The sequence below is a fragment of the Anopheles gambiae genome, chromosome 3 (assembly GCF_943734735.2).
Source record: "Anopheles gambiae chromosome 3, idAnoGambNW_F1_1, whole genome shotgun sequence".
Lineage (NCBI taxonomy): Eukaryota > Metazoa > Arthropoda > Insecta > Diptera > Culicidae > Anopheles > Anopheles gambiae.
In genome coordinates, this window is record NC_064602.1 from 1,486,105 (window position 1) to 1,500,942 (window position 14,838).

Here is a 14,838-nt window from a genome sequence, read left to right on the forward strand (position 1 = left end):
TAGTAGTTGACTAATTTCCGTGTTTTGGAAGCGTCCCACAAATGACTCCAACATGTTATGCGACAGATCAATGACTTCCAATCTGCGAAATGGGGCAAATACGCTGGGGATGATCCGCTTGAGTCGATTGTTTGCCAGGAGTAACTCCAACAGCGATGAGGTACACCCGCTGAACTGTGATGCCGTGACGGAATAGATCTTGTTGTACTTCAGATCAATTGTTTGAAGTTGAGTAAGATTGCAAAATAAGCTCACATCGATATTCTGCACCGGTGTGAAGTTAATTTTAACGTAAGCCAAACTCCTCAGATTCAATAGAGAGGAGGGTATGTGATGTAGGGGAGCTTGTTCGATAGTCAGTTGGGAAAGGTTAAAATTTGGCTCAAAACTGATCGCTCCCAGCTTTGTTTGGAGGATAACCAGCGACAGGAAGCTAGCGCTCGCTGGCACCTTAACGTTGATAACGTAGGTTGAATCGTTCACCAGCACATGTGTAACGGTCGTTGGTAACGCACTCAGGAGTTTGTGATCAACGGTTGTCACTCTCAGTCGAGAGAAGACGAGCATGTAAGCGCTCGGTGGGATATGCTGCAACACAAATGTTCCCTCGTAGTCTGGATACAGATTGGTCAAGCTACACGTAAGTGCGGCACAGCCAGAGCAGACAAACTGAAACGCCGCCACGACGGGAGCAGCCGTAGCGAAGCTGGAACGAAAACCACACAGGCAGAGACATTCAGTAAACGAATGCGTTCCAAGTGATGGCAGAATCCTGCATGTATAACACCTGAGATAGTACAACAAAGTGGCGTTCATTGAAAGCGGTCCTTTGTGTGGTGTGATTAGATCGGTGGAATTCGATGTACTGATCGGGTTTGGGAGCACAATAGAACCAAAACAACACATCGCTCAGTGCTGCCTTCCGTGACGTTGTTCGTCTACGCACTTTAATAGATAGATGATTAAATTACAGTTAACAGGATGTAATAACCATGTGAATTAGCTTGCCCGAAACATGCTTCACACATGCGCTTCAACCGAAATTGTTCCATTCCCTGTAGTTGTGTTTTGGATATCAGCTAACCTAGATTGCGTAGATACATCAGGTACAATCAGCTCCATTTATTAGCTGCTTCGAGTGACAACGCCCTCCTAACCTGACGCAAAACGTCTTGCAAATTCTAGCAGATTCCTAAGTAGCCAGAAATAGAGAAATTGCATACATAGTTGGAAAAGCTGACCAAACAACCAGGCACACCAACACCAGTGCTAAACAATAAATCTTTCTTACGCATCACTTAGGAATAGCTTCTAGAACGAAGCGAAATCGTCATGAGCGACCCAAACAGACGTTCTCCGTAGGAGAAAGATATTTGTTCTGAGCTTGTTTCGTCTAGTGAAGGCTTGTTATTGACAAAAAGTTTTAGCAATCGCGAATTTTCTGCAACAAGAAGTGTATCAATATGGTTGATTGTTCCAACACGCCTATGGATGGTGGATGGTCCGTTTTTTGGACACCTTTTTCGTTCTGGAGTATAAAAAGGCTTGCAGATATTGACAAGCCTTATCATACTTCATCTGTAACTCGTTGAGTAGTACTTCGTTGAGGATCGTTGCTCTACAGCTTGTGGTGAAAATGAAGGCCGTGTACGTTGTTGCCCTCGGTGTCTGTCTTGTGGCGGTGGTAAGTGGATGGCATTGATGGCAGTGGAAAATGGTTCGAAATAAACTAATTACCGAAACGGTCCTACATTTAGGCTACGCAGGCAGCTCCTCAACTCTCACTTCAGTTCCCCATGCTGTACACGCTGCTGACACAGGCGACAGATCTCCTCGCGAGATTGGTAGCGCAAATCACCACACTGGTCAACAATGTTCTCCTCGTGGGAGGCTCCGCCGTGCAATCGGTGCTTAGCACCGCTGTAACTTTGGTGTACAATTTGGCCAACACCGCATTAACACTCGTCACCGTTCCCACTAGTGTGCTGCCAACGGTCAATACCTTGCTAAACAGCACTCTAACTCAGATCCAAGGCATCGTAGCCAATGCCGGCACGACTCTTACCACTCTGGTGCCAGCGCTCGGTGGTGTGCAGACCGTTCTGCTCACGCTTGCCAACAATCTGGCTGCCCTCAATCAGGGTAGTTTGTCTACGCTTCAGACCGCGGTGACACAGCTGGCCAACTCGCTCGGCACTGTCGTCGGTCAAATTTCGGGCTAAACGTAAGTGTCTGTCTACTATAGACATGAGCGAGGTGTGTATGATCCTGGAACCGAGTTCCTAATAAAGATGTGCAAATGTATGCAGTTTTGCTTTTGATTTGGGGGAGCTGTGCAACTGGTTGCCTACTGTTAGGCGCAAAGTGTTGAGGGGATGCCAGTGGGTGGGCTGAAACGTTTCTGACTTTGTTGTTTTACTTACTGAAGAATACGGAAGCAAAAAAGCCTGTTCTATGGAATGTAATCAATTGCTAAATTGCTGTTTGATTAGTAGGATGCGACGATGTGACTTATCAAGAGCATAATTTATGTGCTACAATTAAACAGAACTTCAAAAGATCATGAGATCACTGCAGCTTCAACTGATCGTGCACCAAAGTTGTACCACAACACGAACGCGCGGGCACGATCTCTCCGACACACGATCACGCTCCACCACCCGATCGGGCGACTGGGGTTCGTCGCCTAGCGCACCGACATCAGTTGCAGTCTTTCCGTCGTTCCGTTCGGTTGTTCGGTGGGGCACGTCCGTCATCACGAGTGTGCTTGGGTACGGTGAAGGTGTGTGAAGTGACGAAAACGAAAGAAAAAACAAAACGAAACTCACTCACAGTCGAATCATACACAAACGTACACGAAACGAATACGAATTCAGCAAAGAATCAAACCAGCTCGATCGCTCGATCGGTTAAACGTGCTTATGCCGGGTGCGTGATGTTGGGTGAATTTTAAGTCCCTTTGGTGCATTTGGTGTGTGGATCGTGCCAACAATTCACGAGTGTGTGTGTGTGTGCAGTGCAGTGTAAGCGAACGGCTGGGGGTGGTGGGAGTTTTGTTTTTCTGCAAGGCTCCAGGCTGATTCATCGTATGCAGTTGCAATAAATTCCACTACCGTTCAATACATTCTCTGTGCATTGGTGGTGTTGGTGTGTTGTTAAGATTGAGCACCGAAAGCAGTTTTATTTCAACAGAAGTGGAAGCTTCGCGTCAAACTGTGCAGTTGTAGGAATAAACAAACACATCTTAAGCAGCAGCATCTTCGCCGCCGAAAGAGTAACGGCTACGAATGAGCGGGTGATAAGAAATTAAAATTCCACCCCAAGGTGCGTGAGAAGGTGAGTGAGTCAACGGGGAAGGTGTTTATCAGAAGGTGACCATCTCGAGGTGATCAATCGTCTATATGCTGCTCCAGAAGCTTAACAGCTTCTCCTGAACATGCGATCTGTCCCCCCCAAAAGAAAAAGGTCGTCAAAGAAAGGTCCCCTCCCTTTTCAACCGGAGCTAATCCGGATTGCTGCAGTCGGATTTCGTCTATTTCGTCCCGGTCCCAGCGATCGCTTGATTGGGCTGGCCGTAACACCAACTCGCGATACGCGGTATGAATATGAAATGAAGCGTAAAGGTGTCACACCAGTTGGGCACCTTTACCACGAGCGTCACCCAGCAGAGGGCTGTGGCATTGGGGGTTTGTGCCTTCTCACCTCTCTTTCCCTATCCCGGGTGCTGTAGTGCTGGGTGTGGTGTGTGATTGCCGTAGGGAAGCGGTAGTTCAGTGTTCTAGAGTGTTTGTGCGTTCTCTCTTTTTTTTTTCGATTTGCCTGCGGGCAGACAGAACGGGAAATGGCGTAGTTTGACGCAAACTCCAAATCCCATTCGAACGATGGTCGATGGTGTCAGTCAGTGCGGAACGGCGTTCAGTAAGATGTGCTAATTCGAATGACATCATCACTGAGCATCAAATCGCACCGATGCTTCAGCCGATCTAGTCGAACGTCTTCGCGATCGCGTCACTGTAGCGATATGAAACGCATGCGTATGAGGCTCTGCGGCGGTTTTAGTAACGATGTAGCTACACTAAGCTCATCAATTATTCATCAACACACACACACACACATAAAGACACGCATTTGCCGTTAAGAAATGTAGACGTGTAGTGTACGGCGGGGAGATGGATAAAACATCTTTTACCGAATATGAAACGGTTTCCATTTTCCCGCCGTATTGCTGCATGCGGGTTCAGACATACCTGGGGGCCCTGATCCAAAGACTTGTATATGCACAAAGCTACTTCTTCTTCTTCTGCTGCTGCTCCGTTTCGTGCTTCCATGCATGGATCAATTTCGCTGCTGGCTGCTGAAGAATGTTTACCACCTTTAATCACAGCCACAACCATCACTTCCATTCCACGATCCCCTCCCCCAAAAACGTTGACTGTGTAATCGTGTCCGTTCTGCATGAGAACACAATTCCAGCCCGCCAGTACAGTACTCCGGCGTGGCGTGGCGTCATTTCAACATTAAGCAGAGGCCCCGTTAGGGGAGTTCACACAAAGGTGGCCACCGGGGAGGAAAAATGCACACCAGGAAGAGAGAACACAGATCGCACCGCGTACAGCTTAACGCCAACTCTGCCAATTGGGACTCTGCTAGGAATGGCTTGCGATCGCGTTTGCCCGCTGCTTGAGCGATGCGAGTGTTGTTGATCTCAACATGGCTACGGTTGGTGCGTTTGTGCACACTCATTAGAAGTCATTGGACGCGATTGTTACGATTGTTCGAGAAGTGAAGCACACGGTAGAAACCGTACCACTAGAAGAACAATACACAACCTCAAGGAGTCTGGTTTGGGAGAACCTTGAACAAGTCAGCGCAAGTCACAGTAATGGGGAGTTAGAACTGTTGCTCTTACCGTTTTGATGGATGTCATCCAAAGTGGTCAAAATTCAAATATTTCTACCAGAACGCCCACAGACAACGCGATCTTTCATCGAGTAGCCCCTACTTGCGGAAACGTATCACATTTACCGGTTCCGCGCCATCCGCATCCTTGACATTTGTCCAGCGCGAGTGCTATTTACACCTCACAACACAATGAACCGAAACGGCAAAAATGGTGTGAGCGGCAATGGGCCGGAATAGTCAACGGTTGTCGTTTTGCGGTTCCGGTGCAGCTCTGTACAAGCACTGACGGGCGACGACTGATGGACGACCACGCGTTCAATGTCATCGAATCTGAGCTTTTGACACTATGGTTGGCGTATTTATAGATTCTTGGTACTGGTCTCGGGAGGAAGTCACAGGCAATGCTTGAGCTGGGGTAGATTTACGATTCACTCTATGAGTGTCAATACTCTCCACTCTCCAATCAACCGGGACCGTTTGTGTCCTAACAAGCAACAAAGCAGCTCCAGGCTCTCCCCGTCTCTGGTGGAATTTGTGGAATGTTCAAACGACTTACGCAATGAGCGCAAAATGTCAGCCAAGTGCCTAAGAACCCGAGCGACTTGAAACACCACTCCGTGTCGGTATTTCAGTTGTTCGGCCGTTCAATGTCAAGCCAGATTAGCATAAAGCGGTTCGGGCGTGGAACGGCGTTTGTAAAACGAATCATTCGACACACGGCGGGCCACACCGTGACCACCAAAAGCATTTGGGGCCCGCCGTTTGGTGGTCGACATGATTTCGGCTTGTTTTGAAGGGTGTCGTTCAAACCACCCACCACCACCACATCAGTTCAGCAAAAGTACGCACGTGTCTTTCGGGACAAATCGCCCGTCCCCAGCGCCTTGTGTCTATTGGGCTTGCGATTGCCCGGGGCTACGTTTTTATGAGGTAACAGTGTACACGAAGCGCGCACGGCATCGAAACAGATTACACTTACTCACACACATCGACTTGGCTACTGTTTGAGCAAACAAACACCCTCTCCGCTAAACAGGCGATGGCTGTGGAATGGAACATTGAACGCGCACCACGAGATATCACCCTGGCCGTGCGCTGTAAAGAGCAGACGGACAGCTTCCACCCGCTCGAGCCCGCTGTAAAGGTAGCCGAGCAAATAGCATACTCCAGCAGACTGAGCGCTGAAGGAGGCTCGTGAAGCTTATTTGCGGAACGTTTGCGCATGACTCATCGCGGCGGGCGAACGGCGCATTGCGTTGCGTTTGAAGCGCGGCTGAGAAGAGGAAAACTATCATCCTGTGCGATCTTGTTGCGAGCATGAGAGAGTGGGTGAGCAGTGAGAAGCAAACTCGTGCGGGTTATTAAACACCCGCTGTTTTAGTGTTTGTTTGTCTTATTTGGCAGTGTCTTTGGCGGGTTGTCTTAGGGTAGGACTTACAGACTGACAGTGGCCACCGATCAAAGTTGTCACAAGGAGTTTATATAGGAATTTATGTGATGAAATGTAATTAAACATTACGTTGAATGTGAACGATCCGTGTGCATATGATGGCAACCGTTTTGATGGCAGTTTTATTTTGGTTTATTTCTTTTCCCTAACACCCAAACGCCCAATCAGACGGTATCCGCACGATGATTACATGATATATAAGGCGCTCCAGCCGTGCGCACCATTACGATCGCGCCAAGGAATGCAATCGCAGCTGATCGATCGGGCGCTCGATCGATCGATTAAAATTCATTCAGCTTGGCTGCCATTTACAGGTATCCCCTCCTCAACCCGCCCCGATCGGATCCGATCGGGCACATTTTTGTAAGGCGCAACGCGTGGACAACCATGTGGACAGCCTCGTTTCACGCCCGAAAAGCAAGAAAAAACTGGACCAGCCAGTTTGGAACTGTTTCACACACAAAAGAAGAAGAAAAAAAAACTAGATCAACGCATTCGAGTTCACGTGGTGGCGGTGTTGGTTGCCTTCCGGCTCCATTTGTGTACCAACCTTTGCTACAATACCAATTTTTCCAAAAAATATTCAGATCAAGTTGAATCGATCGTGCCGCGCCTTTGCCAAACAGCACAATTAATCGGGTAATTCCGGTGTGTGTGTTTGTGTGTGTTTGTGCCCACGAGTGTTGTTTGGTGTGTGCAAATGCTTGTTTTGGTCGTTACGGAAAAGCGGCAGCACTTTCCATCCGATCCGAACTGCACCAACAACAACGGTTCGATGCAAACGAGTGATCTCCAGTGCTCGTTCGCGTGCTCGTTTCGGTGTTTTTATTGTAACACAATAGTGAAGCAATTGCAGTTTGGCACGCTGGCCCACGCCTTTGGGGGCACGTGTGTGTGTGTGTGTGTGTGTGCATTTTTTGTTTCTACCTTTCTGCTGCTGCGTATGAAACCCCGTTCGGCGGTGGATTACATTCGGAACCGGATTGTTGAGCGTGTCCCGAGCGTCAAACCGGCAACCGGTGTGACCGATTCGGTCCCCCCCGGGAGAAAGGGAAAGTAACGGGGCCCACCGTTGGAACGTATTCGTCGTCGGACCCACACCCACACGGACCCAATCCATACCGGAACTTGCACGGCTGGATGCAATTCGATACGATTTCGGTACGGCACCAAAAATAATCGGCCAAAATTAGAGAAACGGATTGAAACGGATGCACGGATTCGGTGTGCAAAGAGGGGCCTGGAAAAGTGTCCGCGGAAAAGCGCGGATGTGACAGTTTTATCGGCCAGTTCAATCTGCAGGCTACGCTGTAACCGGCCGGACAACTCAATCAATGGGCGATTGTGTTTCAGTTGTATTGTTGGAAAAAGGGGGTGCAATTTTGCCGTTATGTTTTAAGCCTTAAGTATGCTTTATTTAAACATTGGGGCATTTATTTTTATTTAAACACCAACATGGAGTTAAATAAAGTGATAATTCCCCTTAGAAAAGAAACGAAACTCCAAAAGGTCATCAAAATCCTTCATTTCTGTTATCTTCTCTAACTCTAACTCTAAACAAAAAGCAAAACATTGGAATTGATTGTTGTTTAATTTCCTTTCTGGTACGAGTGTTTTTGTTTGCTCAATACTTGCACTTCCAGCTGTGTGTTGTGTGCCTCAGTTGTTTTTTTCGCCAGCTTCAACCAGCAACAGTACCGTTGCCTGCTCCAAGACCTCCAAAACAAGCATCGAAAGCGCGAAAAGATGACCCATAATTTTGAACCAAAAATTCCCCAATGCTGAAGCCAGCCCACTCCACACCAGCATTCACTCTGGGCTAGACAGACTCTTAACCCACCCCACGACACACTCGCACGTGTACGGTCGGTCAGCTGATAGTGTGCGAAATTTCGGTGTCAAGCAGCATAATCATTCGATCGCGGTTGATCGTCGGTTACAGTTACTTCACGCGCACCGCCCGGGAAGCCGTACGCGCACGTACGCTGTGGAAATCGAAGGAAATGGCACGAGACTGGCCCGAGATGGTGGGCCTTTTTTGGGTTGGTACGACACCCCATGAGTGAGCGCTTTTTTTGTGTGTGCCTTGCCTTTGAGCGGTAATGGGGTTTGTGGAGTTGTGTGGAGCAGTTTGGGATATCAATTTGTTAGCCCCACCGTCAATATGCAATCGTCAATCCAATCGTTACGAAGAGGGGTTTGGAGGGCTTTCGGTACCGGGACTGTGCCGTTCGCAACGGACATCCCACCGATTGTGTGTGTGTGTTTCTGTGTTGTCGTGTGCTTCCGTTTCGTTGGCGCGTTTACAAGTGTTGAATGCTAATTGACGCGGGGCAACGCGCTATGGAGATGGCCCGCTGAGCATTGTTTTTAGGGTGCCAAACAACAGTTACATGGGAGACGTTGAGTGGTTGAGATTGTGGAGGTATGCTTGCTCTGGCTTGCCCAACACGATCACTTTGGGCCAGTGAAATGTAATGACTGGTTTTAATTGATTGAATTTGTTGTTTAATTAAATGTGCCATTAAAAGGCAACTGCAGTAGCAATTGATGATCGACGTCTGACATCATTCAGCATTGCAAATACGTCATTTTAAACAGAAAAAAATAAATATTTCCCTTTGTTTAGTTGCGTCATACGCTTAAAGAACAAAAGACTCTAAGCGACGAACCGTTGCATCGAAGCTGCTACGGCAGAAGAAAAACGATCAAATGAATAAAAATTATCACACAGCAGGCTGGTTTTCTTTCCCTGCTTTATATCGACCAACGCAGGAGCAGGGTTCGTTCCACTGACCCATTATTGAATGATTGGGAAACAAGATCGAAAATTACCTTTAATACCAATCCCATCTTCCTTTGGGGTGTGTTTTTTATTTCCCATTTTTGATTCTCCTTGCCTTTAGAGGGAGAGAGCGTGCTAGATTTCGATTGCTGATTAATGTGTACGACACCGCGTGAGTTCTAAGCCCTGCTGCGTGCCTCCTTCCTCTTCTTACCATCAGTCGAAGTAAAAAGCAATTTATTGTGCCATCGCCTTGCATTGATGCGCCGTTTCCGGTGTGCCGCATCGTCTGTCCGGTTTCCGATTGCGACCCAAAGCGTATGATTAACTGTGTGTACGTGATTTTCCCTTTTGTTTGGTGCGTGCGTGGTTGGCTATTTTCCTCTTCCGCGCATTTCGCCGTCTCCCCTCGATCTAGAACCGGGAATGGAACGTTAATTATGATTTCACGCATTTTACGGGAAATCTGATTAGCTCCTAGTGTGCGCGCTTAGCGATTTCGCTTTTGTTTCCTACGATTTTCGGCACTATTATGCTCGGTTTCTCTGCACACAGCTCGCGCTCAGTCGATGTCCCATTATGCTATGGTTTTTCTCCCTTGCTCCCTTGCCCCGTTCGCGCCATTAGTACGCATCTTCTCGTACTGCGCACTGGGTATGGTGGGCACGAAGTTTCTTGAACTTTCCTTCCCTTCGAATAAGGCGCTTACGTATGGGGATGGGGGGGGGGGGGGGAAATTTCCCCTTTAAAAGCCGCATGTTTTCATGCGGCTTAGATAATTTCCTCGACGTGCGATCGGCGATAGACTGAAAAATGGGTGACAAAAACAACAGAGTGCATGCTTCTCGTAAAACAACACAAAAAATAGCATGCATCTTGTAGGCGAAGTGAAACAGTTTTGAACGACACACACACACAAACGCGCTCAGAGCAACACGAAGAAATCGTTCGATCTTGCGGTGAAACGCAACGGCAGGCGCATGCTTAGTCGCGGCGCGCTCATAGCTGATCATAATTAAGCCGGCATATCATTAGTACGCATGGGGCGGTATCATTAGACACACACACACACGTTTGTTTGTTGTGTGTTTGTTGTTTTCACGCATTTCATTCGGAAGTATTCGGTGTGGTAGTTTTTGTTGTTTCGACACCACTCGTGCTCCATGCAATACTCGCCTCGTAGGTTGATTTCTTTTGCCGATGCAGATTGAGCGAGTATGAGGCAGAGTTTTTTATGTTGACGGCTACGGCTGCGGCTCATTAGGAAGTTCAGGGCATGCAATATGCTTTTGTCATGCATATCGTGCTAATCATAGGATCGCACGAATTCACGAGCGAAGGGAAAGTGTGGCCAAAACTCGTACCGGAAAGATGGTGTTCGGATTGGGTTGCTATGGGTTTGATGTAACTCAAACATCAAGCAGAAGGTTACAATTCAATCGACTTTAAACGCCACTCTTGCCGAAGCCTACAAATGATTCAATTTTTCGTCACACAGAATGGTTCTTGGTCGTACCTGCTTCACCTTCATTTGTCATTTGAAGAGCTTCATTGCCTCATTCTTCGCCGCCCATTCTCGAGTAACATAAAAGAGCTCATATTTATTCAGCAGTAGGGCCACATTGTCTACTAACTGACCGTTTAAACCCACCGGATTCGGCCCCGCAGCACCCCCTCATTCAACATGCACGCTGCTGTTGCAAACCGCGAGAGCGGCGAAGATGCGCAATGAAACAAATGCCTCCGCTGCGGAGGTGCACCATTGCAGCATCGCTTACCCACGCCTAACCTTCACATCGCGGCGGTGTGTCATTCCTTCTTATGCTTGTGCCATCGGGGTGTTCATTTCAACTGTGCCATTCTTACCCGGTCGGCTGGTCGGCTGCCTTTGTGCAGGCAGATCCACCCATCGCTGACTCATCCCTGCCACTTTGTTGGTGCGAAACTAAGCGCAAAGGTTTCAGTTCTAGCGCAGCGCTCTGCGTCGACCAAAATCGACCGCTGAAGGTAATCGGACACCGAAACGCAAACGTATCACGATGAGGCAAGCCTCCGCCTGGCCGGACAATTGGTTCCCACAGTGTGTGAAATTGAACCAAATGCATCTCAAACCCAGTGTGAAAACCCTGCCGAAAACTCTCGAAGGCGACAATCAAACTGGGGAGGGATTTTTCCTTCGCATACTGTACTTTATTTTTGCACTGAAGGCTTGCGTTATTGTGACGCTGCAAAGAAACACACAAACGGTAACGAGTGTCGCACACGATGCTTAATTGCGATTGACCTCGCGTGGCAATGCGTGTTTGTTTTTTGGCCCTTTTTTCTTGTGATAATTTTCGAAATTCATTCATTTCGGGGAAGCAGAGGTTCGCAGGCGGGTTGCATGTGTGTCGAAACCGTTGTTTTAGTAGCTGCGCTGATGTGTCGTTTTGTTTTCAAATAATACGTGTTTTTGCAGCATGTATGTTGTTTGCTCTCGTCGTTTGTTTGTTTGCTCTCAAAGCACAGTTAAAGCACAGGCTGCACAAAACAAGCCACACAACTGAGCACTTGGTAGGTGGGGAAAATGATCGCTACATTTTGTTGGTGTATGTCTTGATCTCTGCTTCAAACCGTAGCTTAATGAACGGTGACAGTGTGGCCATTACTTGGCGCTGTAATGTAAAGTTTTCACCTCACGAGCTAAATTAAATAAAGACAGACGAGAGCCGGGTGCAATTGGCTGGAAAATGAAATGGTGTTGTGTCTAGATGTCGCATTGGCTTTACGATCGTAGATTCCGAGAGCGATCGATTGGATAGAGCAGAAGTAGTGCAGCAAAGCCCATGAAAGGTTATTTGCAGCCCATGAGAATCTGTTCGACCTGTGGGCCGAGGTTGATTCATATTTAATTAGAGTATACAATTAACGTACATCAAGCTTGAAAACAAAGCCCCTTGTGTCTGAGTGTGCGGGGGAAAGAAAATAGAATCTTAAATTAAAGCACAGGCAGGCACAGGTGGTGGGGTTGAACCGATCATATGACTAATGCACTGTGCTGAAAAAGCATTTGAAGGTTTTTGTCGTTCGCTTTTAATAAGCGCGAAACGATCACTCATATGCTATGTACGCCGTTTTAAGGTGTGCATGGTACATGGTTTCGCTAAAGAACACATGTTTTTTTTGCACGATTGAAAAAGAAACAAATCAATCCACGGGTAGTGGAGAGAGCGAGAGCTGTAGCAGAGTCTGATGCCGTGACCAGGATATTGATTCAAATGTAGATCAAATCGAAAACAAACTAGATGAACTTGTAGCATAAATCGTAAGTAAATGAGTTATAATATTGGTCAACATGTAAACGAATAGCACAAGTAGTGTAAGATCTGCTGGAAACCGTTCGATTGCATCAACCGCCACAGCGACCATGAGAAATGCAACCGATCATACACATCAATAACACGCACACACAGCAAGCTAAAAACAATGCACACATACCAGAAAAGCACGCATGCTTCGTGCAGAATGTGATGCATGCTACCCTCCCCCCTTTGGCTTTGAAAAGATGCGTTGGAAAGTGAAGATCGTTTGTGGGGTTGCATCTTCCCTTGGCAAACTCCATTGTTTTGCAGCGCTAATGAAACGCACAATTTCGCACTCGCCAACGTGCTTTGGGCTGATTTTCCCAAACAAAACGGTCCGTTGAACCGTGTGTTGCACCCCTTTTCCGAAGGCAAAGTACGCCAGTGTTCCCGTGATCGTTAAGGTTGCACCAGGGACGGGGGTTCTGTACCTAAGAACGATTAGATGTGTTGGCAGGGTGTGGCGCTAACATGCGTATTGTGCAAAACTAATCATTTGCAAGAAAAATGGCAACAAGCGACGAACGTATGTTGCAACTGACGGTGGGAAAGATGTAATGTTTTGCTTCAGTTTGGTTGGGTTCAAACGGTTGATGCAATGCAGAGACTTTCCCCGGGTCACACACACACACACACACACACACACACACACACACACACACACACACACACACACACACACACACACAGACACACGGTGGTTCGTTCCCAGCAATAAATAATATTATTGCTGTTGATAACTTTGCTACTCGCCCTACGTCACGCCCCCGTTCGGTCAACGGTTTCTTCTCGCTGGGTGAGGACAGAGAGTTTCGCATCGATAGCACGGTGTTCCTTCGTGGAAAGTGATTTCGCAGCGTCGCCGCCAGGGGCACACGATCATCGTGCCAAAGAATAACAACTTAATTGTTTCACACCGGGCGTGGTTTGTTCGTCGATCGCCAAAGAAGAAAAAAAAAAAATGCGCCAGTGTCTGTGGAGGGTTTTATTTTACGCAACCCACCCTCGATATGTTATTTTGTTTGTTCCTGCAGGCCAGCAAGCACAGGAATTATGATGGCAAAGTGGCAATTAGTCATGGGAAAAATGATTCTTTTTAAAGATCAGGTGCGGTCCATTTCGCTCAGTGCAATGAACTGAACGCGTGCGGTGATTCTTTCGCACGCCCGAGATGCAGTATGTTTTTAAATATCGATTTTATGCTGCAAGAATGTACACCCTATTTTATTTTTTTATTTTTATATAGTTAGATTTTTTTTTTTTTTGTTATTCAGGAGTAACGGTCCAAAAAGGCCGTATTGCTTATATATAGTTAGATTTACAAGCAGAGAAAAAGGAAATCAAAGTTGTTTTAATGCTCAACTAAACTTTAAATTTATCACGATTTGTTTAATTGTCTTATATCATTATTAATTTTGTGTTCTACTCGTTTAAAGTATTTTTTATAAAAATGTAAATTTATCGCCGTTCAAGACCACGGATTCATAAGACTCATTCAATTAATCGTACAGTTTAAAAAAAACTATGGTTAACTATAGTCCATGAGGAGAATCTTTTTCATAAATTCAAAGCCGACATGGGGTGCTTCTAACATATGTAAAATTACCTGCAGTTTCGGTTTGGTGAAAAAAAACTACTAGAGCGAGAGTGTATCGCTATTTTGCGGAACGGGAAAGAAGACACGGGAAAGAAGATAACAGAAGCTTTCTCGTTCTAGTCAACACACTATCAGATCGAGAAAGCATGCTGATTTTCTGAGTAGGAGAATGAACTCCGCACCGCGTGCGGTGGTTTGTTGCACACTTTCATGATCGGTATATTTCTGGGAGAGTTTCCGCACGGATAATCGATACCGCACCGCTAGCGTGCGGAGATGTATCGCACACTTTCATAGTCGATAGGGAGAGCGTCCGCACGGAGAATCAATACCGCACCGCTAGCGTGCGGAGATGTATCGCACACTTTCATAGTCGATAGGGAGAGCGTCCGCACAAAGAATCAATACCGCACCGCTAGCGTGCGGAGATGTATCGCACACTTTCATAGTCGACAGGGAGAGCGTCCGCACGGAGAATCAATACCGCACCGCTAGCGTGCGGAAGAATCATTTACATTTATCTGGCGGTGCGGTACTCGTTCACTCAGTGTAAAGATTGGATTGAATCATTCAGTTCTGATTCATTTTTCCCATGTCTAGTGGCAATGCGCGTGCGGGAATTAGTCGCTTTGTTTTCCGAAGCCCCGGCGTAAAAAGCCATTAGTGTGAAAAGATGGATCGCCAACGATTGATAAGAAGAAAGTGACGATGACGCGCAAAATCAAAAGCAGTAAAAAGGCGCTAGAGTTATGGTTAAGAAATT

General features: G+C 47.0%; 2 protein-coding genes across 4 annotated transcripts in view; both read left to right on the top strand.

The window, feature by feature from the left end:
• Positions 1-14,838, top strand: part of LOC1278126 (uncharacterized) — a 29,293-nt gene that overhangs the window by 7,169 nt on the left and 7,286 nt on the right. Inside the window, exon 1 of one of the 3 annotated variants that reach the window (XM_061662171.1) lies at positions 2,687-3,336. The exons of 1 other annotated variant lie outside the window; for it this stretch is intronic. The gene's annotated coding sequence lies outside the window, so the exon portion shown is untranslated. Of the gene's footprint in view, positions 1-2,686; positions 3,337-14,838 lie in introns of those variants that run through there. One more of the 3 variants, XM_061662172.1, reaches the window with a different exon arrangement.
• LOC3291597 (uncharacterized) lies at positions 1,564-2,304 on the top strand. The gene is made up of 2 exons (XM_555690.2): positions 1,564-1,684; positions 1,758-2,304. Exons 1-2 carry the CDS (start codon positions 1,637-1,639, stop codon positions 2,220-2,222), a joined length of 513 nt encoding a protein of 170 aa, XP_555690.2. The 5' UTR covers positions 1,564-1,636; the 3' UTR covers positions 2,223-2,304.

Coding starts and splice junctions, on each gene's coding strand:
- LOC3291597 (XM_555690.2), top strand. CDS start 1,637: ATGAAGGCCGTGTACGTTGTTGCCCTCGGTGTCTGTCTTGTGGCGGTG. Junction 1,685..1,757: donor GTGTCTGTCTTGTGGCGGTG/GTAAGTGGATGG, acceptor TCCTACATTTAG/GCTACGCAGGCAGCTCCTCA.